The 11,533-nt window shown below is 39.7% G+C and overlaps 1 protein-coding gene across 1 annotated transcript; it reads right to left on the reverse strand.

Annotated features, from left to right (window-relative positions):
* Positions 1-6,974: 6,974 nt before the first annotated feature.
* Positions 6,975-9,213, reverse strand: LOC111880990 (pentatricopeptide repeat-containing protein At3g29230). Its single transcript, XM_023877398.1, has 2 exons — positions 7,714-9,213; positions 6,975-7,139 (listed from the first exon to the last, which is right to left on the reverse strand). The coding sequence occupies exons 1-2, from the start codon at positions 9,211-9,213 to the stop codon at positions 6,975-6,977; spliced, it is 1,665 nt and encodes a 554-aa protein (XP_023733166.1).
* Between the last annotated feature and the right edge of the window lie 2,320 nt (positions 9,214-11,533).

Genomic DNA, 11,533 nt, shown 5'->3' on the forward strand with positions numbered 1-11,533 from the left:
GGAGTTCACGGTCCAAGAAGTTCTTGGGCCGTGAACACCCTAAGCTATGTGTTCTTGATTGTTTTCTAGTCTCTAATGATCATACATATTATCCTAAGCTAGTTACCTAACAAGGAAATGGGACTAGATAGCCTTTAAGCTTCGTTTTGGAGTTTACTCCCCAAGAACGTTCTTGGGCGGTAAACTCCCGGATCTCACATATTTGACATGTAATCTATGTTATTAAGCATATAACAAGCATTATAAAACAACTAGAGAAGTGTACTCACGATTTGGGATGAAAACCCGAAGATCCGTGAGAGAGAAAATGGCTTTTCTCTAGTTGGAAATGTGAATAATGAATGAATTTAGTTCAGAAATCTATTTATAGTCCTGAAATATTTTGGCAGAAAATATTTTTATTCCGGAATTGAACTCTAACATTAAGACGTTTTGAATACTCAAGTTTCACAAACCCATGAGCATCCACTCTCATGGTATCTCCTTAAACATAAACCCTAATGTACACAAACTTATTCGGAAAAGTCTGAAATTCATTGAAACTGGACTAGCTTCTATTGAATAGCTAATGTTCGTACAAAATGGAAATTTCGGGTTGTCACAAATTCGATTCAACGGCATTCACCAAGAGACTCTGGAATCGGACCAAATAAAAAGTTTCACAAAGTGATTATCGTTTCGAGTTTGTTTCCATTGCATAGATTAGGAGGAAGTGAACCTGCTAATTTGTTGGAAGACAGATCAAGGATCTGTAGCTTTCCGTGCTTGCCAAGGCCTTGAGGAATGCTTCTGGTGAAGTTGTTTTCCCAGAGCTGTAATACCTTCAACTCCGGCAGTTCGCCGGTGAAATCAGGAATCGATCCGTGGAGTTTATTTCAGAACAGATTTAGTAAGGTGATATTGTTGAATTTATGGAAGAATGAGGACATTAGGAGATGCGATCAAGGAAGCAACGAGAGAGAACAAAGGCTTTCACCACCGACATAGTTTTAGCAGGAAAAATCCACGTGGATGATATATGGCCGCCACGTGGACAATTTCAGTTGACCAAATGCCACGTGACATATCAAAACTGATGAGTAGGAAGGGGTTCACCGGGTGACCCCTTCATATTTTTTATAATGGTCTTTTAAAATGGCAAAACACAATTACGTACCCCTAAAAGGCAAAAAAAAAGTCATGAGGGACAATTTAAACCAATATACTAAAGTTTATTGGCTATAGTGACAATAACCTCTTTGGGATAAATGCTAACTTTTGGCTAAAAACTAATAAGTGATTAAGGATTTTTTAGTTTAACTTTGTTTTTTAAAAATAAAATAGGTAGTTATTTGTGTTTATATATATATATATATATATATATATATATATATATATAGGGTTAGGTTATTTTGTTTTCACTATCTATTGTGTGCATGTATGATTGATTCTGGACCAATCATTTTAGTTATTTTAAGTAAGTAATTAATGCATATTACATGTTGAAGATATAATGAATATGATAAGCCTCAAGAACTTCTAGTTTACAGCAGGAGGGGTAGAAATGTCAATAAATAATAAGCAGCATGGGAGTGTGGTGTAGTGTCTATTTTTCTTTTTTGCTTTATCCTTTTGTTTCCGTTATTCCTTCAGGTGGTTATGACCTTAGCACTAACCTTGTTGCACTGCTGTAATCGTGGGGATTTCTTCCAGCTGGGTTGTGGTCCCAGTGGTCCCTATTTTTGAGGATTATTCCCTTAGGAGTATATTTAAGCCTGTTTGCAGTGTAGGGTTGTTTTATGGAATTTGTTATTGTTCTTATGAACCTTGGAGAGACTCTCACCTCTATAATTGTGAGAGAACTATCATTAATCATATGAATTCTGGAGTTTGTGTGTCTTTCTGTGTTATTCTTATTCATAGCTTATCAATTGGTATCAGAGCCGTCCCCATCTTTCGAGGTGCCGACACTTGGAGTGGTGGCCTACGGAGTGGTGGCTTGGACCCGGAAAGAGGGGTGTCAACCGTGACCAACGTAGCTGTGACCAACAATGACTCGGAGTGGTGGCTTGGACCAAAAGGGGGTGTCAACTGTGACCAACGAGGACGTTGGCTCTTCAAAGCGTGGGGTATTGTTATGATCCCACATCGGTCGAACGTACTATAAGTTGGTGGCTTATAAGTCTAGGTGTCCCCTCCTCCTACAAGCTGGCTTTTGGGAGTGAGTTCTACACTTGGGCTTATGGCATGATGCGGGCCTAGTATGGGATGGGTCCGTATCAATTGGTATCAGAGCCTTGAGATTCAATGGGAGGAGCTTCAAAAGAGGCGGCTGCTGTGAAGAAGGTAGAGGAACAAGTAGGGGTGATGCAAATCCAGCTTCATTCGCATGGAACAGATATCCAGGAGATGAAGATGAGAATGGATTCGTTGATCCAAGGGCAAGATGAGCAAAAGTCGGCCATGGAGAAGGTGTTAGAGCGACTTGACATCCTTGCTGGGGCCGGAAAGGGGCACCCTTCCGGTACTAATTCAGGCATGGTTACTCCTAGCATCAATACTTCCATTGGAACAACGTTGAACAAAAATAAAGGGTTGGCCAACTCTGTAATCATGGGTTCCGGATCTGGTGGCTCAGGCCAAGGGGGGTCAGGACAAGGCGGTTCTGGTCCAGGCGGCCTTGGTGGACCAGACCTCGTCTTTGGGACGCTTTACCAAAACGGGAACGACAGAGGTGGGGGAAGATACGAGTATCGACACCGTAAGATTGACATGCCGACGTTTGACGGGACTGACCCCGATGGTTGGGTTCTTCAAGCGGAACGTTACTTTGCGATTTATCAGTTACTGGCTGAGGAAAAGATCACCATTGCGGTTCTCTGCCTCAGCGGAGACGCCTTAGCTTGGTACCGGTGGTCACGTTAATTGACCCCGGGGCCACCCATAATTTCATATCAGAAGGACTGGTGATTTCATTAGGGCTTCATGTACAAGATACGGAACCGTATGGCGTACGGATGGGAACCGGGGATAGCGAACCAAGCCAAGGAGTTTGTCGAGGAGTGTTGCTCCAGCTTGACTCAATCGATGTGGTGGAAGAATTCCTTCCCCTATGGCTTGGAAGCTCAGATGTTATCTTGGGTATGAAATGGTTGGAAACACTTGGAACTACCTAAACTAATTGGAAAGAACAAACCATGGAATTTGAGGTGGGAGGCCAACGAATCAAGCTCACAGGTGACCGTTCTCTCGGAAGATCGCTAATCTCTTTAAGAGCCATGTCAAAAGAGCTGAGCAAAAACTCCGGTGGGTTGTTAATTGAGATGAGCAACATAGTGGTGGAGGACAAAAATGTGAAGGAGGTTCCTACCTTCCTAGCGCAGGTGTTAGAAGAATTCAGAGATGTCTTCCAAGAACCCACAGGACTTCCACCTGAGCGTGAATTACAACACCAAATCAACCTAAAGGAAGGTGCGTCCCCTGTCAGTGTTAGACCTTATCGATATCCCCACTTTCAAAAGAATGAGATAGAAAGAATGATCTCCGAGATGATGGCAGCCAATATTATCCAACCCAGTAACAGTCCCTTCTCCAGTCCGGTGATCCTCGTTAAAAAAAAAAAAAAAAGATAATTCATGGCGGTTTTGTGTGGATTATCGAGCTCTAAATAGAGTCACGGTGCCCGATAAATTTCCTATACCAGTGATCGATGAGCTCTTGGACGAACTACATGGAGCTACCATTTTTAGCAAATTGGACCTACGATCTGGTTATCATCAAATTAGGGTGAAAATTGAGGATGTACACAAAACAGCGTTCCGGACCCATGACGGACATTACGAGTTCAAAGTCATGCCGTTTGGCCTTACCAACGCCCCCGCTACCTTTCAATCGCTGATGAATGATGTCTTCCGGCCTTTCTTACGGAAGTTCATTTTGGTCTTTTTTGATGATATTCTCATATACAGCCGGGATGAAGGATCACACCTAATCCACCTCAAGACAACCTTGGAAAAATTGCGAGAACACAAGCTTTTTGTGAATCAGAAGAAATGCGAATTTGGACAAAGGAAATTGTCATACTTGGGTCATGATATATCTGCAGACGGGGTGTCAGCTGAAGAGACGAAGATCCGAGCAATGATAGATTGGCCTACGCCTAAGAATATCAAGGAGCTTCGCGGATTTTTGGGACTTACGGGGTATTATCGGAAGTTTGTAAGAGGTTATGCCAACATTGCCTCAGCACTTACGGAGCAACTCAAGAAAGATAAATTCGGGTGGAACCAAGAAGCTGAGAAGGCCTTTCAAGACTTGAAGAAGGCAATGACGACTGTTCCGGTGCTTGCCATGCCTGATTTCCAAAAGACCTTTGTGTTGGAGACGGATGCATCAGGTTTTGGTTTGGGAGCGGTGCTAATGCAGGAAAATCGTCCCATAGCTTACTACAGCTCCACCTTAGGAACAAAGGCAAGGCTCAAATCAATATATGAGAAGGAACTGATGGCTATAGTGATGGCAGTTCTCAAATGGAGACCCTATCTTCTTGGGAGGAAGTTCATAGTTCACATGGATCAGTCCAGTTTGAAGCATATATTGGAACAGAGAATGGTGGCAAGCGATTACCAAAAGTGGGTCTCGAAATTGATGGGGTTCGACTTCGATATACATTACAAACCAGGTGCGAGTAATCGGGTGGCTGATGCTTTATCTCGAAAGAACCCTGAGATCACGTGTGACAACATGAGTGCAGGGCACTGGGAATTTTGGGACAAACTTAAAGAAGAGGTTAGACGAGATGAGTTTATTAACCATGTCAAGAAGGATTTAGAGTTGGATGCAAATTCACACAAGGGTTTTGCAGTTTTTCGAGATAATCTGCTATACAAGGGGAGGTTGGTGGTTCCTGCAAATTCCCCTTTGATACCTGACATCATAGCATAATTCCACGATACACCGGTTGGAGGGCATTCGGGGGAAAAGAAGACTTATCAAAGAGCGGTTTCTGAAATTTTCTGGGTGGGAATGAGGAATAACATTGCTGAATATGTCAAAAGGTGTGAGGTTTGTCAAAAACATAAGAATCTTACAACCAACCCAGCAGGATTGTTGCAGCCGATCGCCCTTCCTCTTCTAACTTGGGAAGAAATAACCATGGATTTCATAGAAGGGTTGCCCAAATCGGAAGGATGGGATACAATTTGGGTGGTTGTGGACCGTTTGAGCAAGTATGCTCATTTTATTCCCCTTCGGCATCCCTTTACAGCAACAACGGTGGCCAATTGTTTAATGAAGCAAATTGTTAAGTTGCATGGGCTCCCATCTTCCATTATCAGTGACAGAGATCGGGTTTTTACAAGTCATTTCTGGCAAGAGTTATTCCGTCTTCATGGGGTCCATCTCAAGCATAGTACCTCCTACCACCCCCAAACGGATGGGCAGTCCGAAGTAGTTAACCGGTGCCTGGAAACTTACTTAAGATGCTTCTGTTCCGAGAAACCAAACAAATGGGCCAAATGGCTTGCGTGGGCGGAATATTGGTACAATACATCTTTCCATTCAGCCACCAAATGTACCCCTTTTAAGGCATTGTACGGACGGGACCCACCACCCCTCATTCGCTATGAAGGTCAATAGACCCCTGTTGATTCCATTGACCGTCTACTGGAAGACAAAGATGCAATTCTAGATGAATTGCGAATGAATCTAATTCGTGCTCAACAGAAGATGGCGGATCAAGCTAACAAAACAAGAAAGGATGTAGAATTAGAAATGGGTGATCTGGTGTATGTAAAACTCAAGCCTTATCGACAGCAGAGCCTGGCTAAGCGGAAGTATGAGAAGCTGGCTGCAAGGTTTTACGGACCATATCGTGTGCTTCAACGAGTTGGAAAGGTAGCCTACAAGTTGGAACTACCAGAAACAGCCGCTATCCACCCAATTTTTCACATTTCTCAATTGAAGCTAGCCACAGGTACCCCAACCCCAACTAACATCATACCACCACAACTGAATAGTGATTTGGAGTTAATAGTGCAACCAGAAGAGCTGTGTGGAGTCAGAATGAAGAAAATTGGTGGGAAAGATCAGAAAGAAGTGCTCCTTAAGTGGCAGGGTTTAACCACAGCAGAAGCCACCTGGGAAGATGGGGAAAAGATTAGTCAGCAATTTCCCAGTTTTGACCTTGAGGACAAGGTCAAAGTTTAGGAGGATGGTATTGATAAGCCTCAGGAACTTCTAGTTTACAGCAGGAGGGGTAGAAAGGTCAATAAATAATAAAGCAGCATGGGAGTGTGGTGCAGTGTCTATTTTTCTTTTTTGCTTTATCCTTTTGTTTCCGTTATTCCTTCAGGTGGTTATGACCTTAGCACTAACCTTGTTGCACTGCTGTAATCGTGGGGATTTCTTCCAGCTGGGTTGTGGTCCCAGTGGTCCCTATTTTTGAGGATTATTCCCTTAGGAGTATATTTAAGCCTGTTTGCAGTGTAGGGTTGTTTTATGGAATTTGTTATTGTTCTTATGAACCTTGGAGAGACTCTCACCTCTATAATTGTGAGAGAACTATCATTAATCATATGAATTCTGGAGTTTGCGTGTCTTTGTGAGTTATTCTTATTCATAGCTTATCAGAATATTAATTACATCTTCAGCATTTAATATGCAATAATTACTTTCTTAAAATAACTAAAATGATTGGTTGAGAATCAATCATACATGCACACAATAGATAGTGAAAACATTTGAACCTAACTCTCTGTGTGTGTGTGTGTGTGTGTGTGTGTGTGTATATATATATATATATATATATATATATATATATATATATATATATATATATGTATATGGAATGCATTTTGCAGGTAACATATTTATATATGTAAGTTTTTATAGCTTATGTGCGTGTGTGATATGTGTATTCACGTGTCATGGGTTAACGAAAGACATGATTTTAATTTTCAGATTTAGAGTGTTTAACAGTAGTGCGTTTGAGCTCATTAAGGAGTGTTATTGCCTACGCTGAGGCACCTCAACGCCGATATAACGCCACCAACACCGCCCCGGCCTGCGCGTTCAGGTAAGCGGCGTTGTGACGATAATGGGAGCCAACACATTTCTTTTTTCTTTTCCGACTGTTTGTGACAGTTGACTATTAGTTTCTTCTATATAAATACACAACTTTAGAACATTTTATCTACACCATTCTTTTCTTTCTTTCAATATTTATAAAAATACATTCCCTTTTCAACCACACTACGCAGCAAAACCCAAACACCTTTCCACCAAACACAAACCACAAACAAAGTGTTTGGAAAAAGTAACGGTTAAAAATCATAAAACCTTACAAAAACATATGCAGTCCCTAATGTAATTTTGGCATGTGTATAATAATCTGTGAAAGTAACCAACTTCTACAATTCTACACATTTATTCATTTTTTTTACACGTCTCACTGATAAACTTACATAAAATGTTTCAAAAAACCATTAAGACCATCAAATATAAGTTTTTCCCGATTTCATTTAGTCACTTTCATTTTTTCTACACATCTAACAAATAAACTAATATAAAATGTTCAAAAAAAAGATCAAGATAACCAGCAATAAATTGCCTTCATAAGAAATTAAATGAATGTACAATGTTGATGCTATAATACCCAAATAAATGAAAGTATATTGTTTTTTTTTCAGGTTAACTAAACTCAAAATCAAAATTTCCAGCCAAAAAATTGTGTACCCGATCACCAATAGTGATTGAACTCAATCCTGCAGTCTTAACAATCCCCGAATCATTCATCATTGCTCTCCAACGATCCGCTTCATGCCAACATTCACATGATGCATACAAATTAGACACCATCATGTAATCCCCATCATTTAAACCATCATCACCATAACTTTGCAACAATATTTTCACTACTTTTTCCCCAATCACAACATCTCTATGATTCACACAAGCACCAAGCAATGCACCCAAAATCGACTTCCCTGGTCTTAAGGGCATTTCATCGATCACCTTATATGCATGTTCAAGACACCCGGCTCTACCCAAAAGATCAACCAAGCACCCATAATGCTCGATTTTAGGAGTCACGTTGTACTTGATTTCCATGGAATTGAAAAGGGTTTGACCCTCTTTGACTAGGCCTGAATGGCTGCACGCGTTAAGTAAAGCTATGAAGGTTACATCGTCTGGTTTTGTTCTTTGAAGCATTTCATCGAACACCTTGAGGGCGATGACACCATAGCCATGGATAGCAAGACCTGATAACAAGGCGTTCCAACAGAAAACATCTCGAACTTGAGATTTGTAGAAGACGATTAGAAAGGATTCTAGACATCCGCATTTGGCGTACATGTCTATTAGGGAAGTGGTTACGTGCATACTTGACGTTAGTCGTTTTTCTAGGGCGTAGATGTGGATTTCGCGCCCTTTTTCTAGTGACCCCAAATCAGCGCAAGCAGATAAAGCTGTTGTTACTGTGAGATAATCTGGGGGGATGATATCTTCGTCTTTCATTTTGTAGAACAGCAGAATAACTTCGTCAAACATCTTATTGTTGAGATATGCTCCAAGTAATGTGTTCCATGAAATGACGTCTCGTTCAGGCATTTCATCGAACACCCTACGTGCTTCTTCCATGTCTCCGTAATTCCCACATGCTAGAATCATGGAGTTCCAAGAGATGAGATTTTTTACAGGGATTTCATCAAATACAGCCTTTGCCGAATCCATATTACCAAGGTTCGCATACCCAGACAGCATAATGTTGAGTGAAAAAAGGTCTCTTTTAGGCATGAATCTAAAAAGCTTCAATGCAAAATCCAAATTCCCAGATGAAACATACGCATCCAACATCGAGTTCCAAGCAACCGTATCTTTCGATTCCATACTATCAAACACTTTACGAGCTTCATCTGTTCTTTGAATCGACGAGTACATGTTGAGAAGAGAAGTTTGGACCAACATATGGTTGTCAAAGGGCGTTTTTGCTATCTGGGCATGGAGAGCTAAACCGAGTCTTGGATTCGAAAGATTAGAAGCTGCTTTGAGTAACACAGGAAACGTGAAGTTATCTGGGGTGAAGATACCTGTTTGTTGCATCTGTTGGTATGTAAGAAAAGCTCCTTTGGTGTTCCCTTCGATTACTTGTCTCTTGATGATCTTGTTCCATGTCCTTAGGTCAATCTGGTCAGGAGAGGGTGGAACAGAGCTTTGCAAATGGAGGAGAGCCATTCATCTATCTAATAAGAAATTCGACAAAGAAAATATATAGACACTATGAACACTGATTGAAACTGAAGACAAAAATCATCGCTTTTCTCAATGGAATCCTCAAAAGATAAATAGTGAACAAATATTGAAACTGAAGACAAAAATCATTATCTATAAACCGACCGTTTCTATCTCACGTGTCTATTTGTAAAAAAATAATAAAAATAAAAAATAAAAAATATTACTATAACTTATAAGTTAAGTCTTATGTTGAATTGTTGATTAGTGCTTAATTGTAGATAGGACCTCTGTGGGTACACTTCGGTCTCGCTTTTGCAACAACGGAAAGTAAATTGTTGACCACCTTTTCTTTTCGTGTGTTTTGACCACTTTTTCTTCTGGTGTGAATATGTTAAGAAGTTCTGCAATTGTCACAACGAGAAGGGTCGTGGTCCATGTGGCTACGATCATGGTTCGTGCACACCATTCTGAACCTTCGTGGTCGGGTGTGGTCGTGGTGTTTGGTGAAGCCAAAACAACCTACAACGCCTAATGAAAACCATTTACTCTTTGACTCTCCCCTTAATCATGTATAACAACTACTGTGGGCATTTTTTTATTAAAATTTTACCTATATAAATATAACTACAAACCTTCTTATATTTCAAACAATTCTTCTCTTATTTTATTCATATTTATACACTGTGTTGCTCTTCCAAAAATCATGGCTTCCAAAAGAATGAATTAATCAGAAGAGAAAGAAGTGAAGTTAACAAAAGCATGAGTGTCGATTTCGGAAGACGGGGATAGTCAAATCTCTAGAGATTTTTTGGGAAAAGTCCAAAGCGTTTTCTATTGTTTAATAAATTGTCCAAGTCGAAATATTGATGAAATATGTTCGAAGTGACGCGATATGAGGGTAAAATGTTGTGAGTTCGATAAAATTTACAACTTTATTATAAACAACGTACACAAAGGTGATATCGATCCAGTTAATGTGGTCATGGATCCATATGAAAACACAGACCACAAACATTTTGCACATCTCAAAGCTTGTCAACATTTAAAGAATTCCCTAAAACGGAATAACATTGTTTAAAAAAATAGGATTAAGGGTAGTTGTTTGTGTTTGAGTTTTTTATGTTTTCTTTTATTTTATTTTAAAATGTTGTTTTTTTAATTAATGTAATGTCTTTTTAATTTAATGAAAACTTAGTTTAAAAAATATATGTGTTTATTTTTTTTTTTTTGTATTTTTGAATTAAATTTAATTAAAAAATGATGTGAAGTTGTATGTTAGTGGTAGGTATCTCATGGTTTTAGTGATATAATGTGGTGATGGAGTGGCACCCACCATTATGGTGGTTATGAACTTATGTTGGGTATTGCGGATGTCCTAATGATATCTGGAATTGGCTTAAAGATTGATGCGACATTAGGAGCCGACACAATTAGTGTCCCAAAGTCATACGGGCACGGGGCAATCCCTCAAATTTTACCTTTAAATGTGGATTTAGTGTAAATTCGGCAAAATCTGTCACAAATCTGTCACGAATCCATCATAAATCCGTCACAAATTCTTAATAAGTGTAAATTTTAGTATAAATATGTCGATGAAATCCTTTTAGTAACGGAAACAGGCGTCGAAAATGTGTTTTTTTATATTAGTGCAACCTTAAAAAAAGTATGCAACACATGATTTTTCTTTTTGGGTTTGTCACTATGTCACATTTTCCCCTTGGTTTAATGGGAGATGTATTTTTTTAAGGTTAGCCTTAGATCTGTCAAAACATGACACGACATGACAACCCGACACGAAATTAGCAGGTTTGAGTAAGAGATTTCGACACATTTAAGTAAACAGGTTGACATGACATGAAACGAAAATTAATGTAACGACCCAAAAACAGTAAAAAAAAATTTCATTTAAAACAATTAGTTTTCATTCATTAATTGTATCAAAAGTCATCATTCATTACAATATTCCAAAACCTTAGAGTCAGTGGCGGACGCAAAACATTTTCGTAGGGGTGGCACTAAAAAAAAATTTCCAAATAAATTCATATTAGTAGTGTCACTCGTGTTTTAAGCCGGTGCACCCAATAGAAAAAACATTAAATTTTTTTTAACACTACGTGTCGGCGTCGGAGCAGTGGCCCGGGACCCTTGGCGCACCACTAAGGTCCGCCACTGCTTAGAGTACAAATACATCAAGTGCAGAAATCATATGGGGAGGATGTTGTGTCATCACGTCGAGCCCTCCCTTTTGAGTTGGAAGTACCTGAGACCATAAACATAAACTGTAAGCATAAAGCTAAGTGACCTTCCCAAATTACCACAT

This window comes from Lactuca sativa, chromosome 4 (genome assembly GCF_002870075.4).
Source record: "Lactuca sativa cultivar Salinas chromosome 4, Lsat_Salinas_v11, whole genome shotgun sequence".
NCBI lineage: Eukaryota > Viridiplantae > Streptophyta > Magnoliopsida > Asterales > Asteraceae > Lactuca > Lactuca sativa.

Excerpts from the sequence above, each read along its gene's own strand:
- LOC111880990 (XM_023877398.1), bottom strand. The coding sequence starts at position 9,213 with ATGGCTCTCCTCCATTTGCAAAGCTCTGTTCCACCCTCTCCTGACCAG. Across the intron at positions 7,140-7,713 it reads CAATCACTATTGGTGATCGG|AAGAAACTAATAGTCAACTG; the intron begins GTACACAATTTT and ends GTATTTATATAG.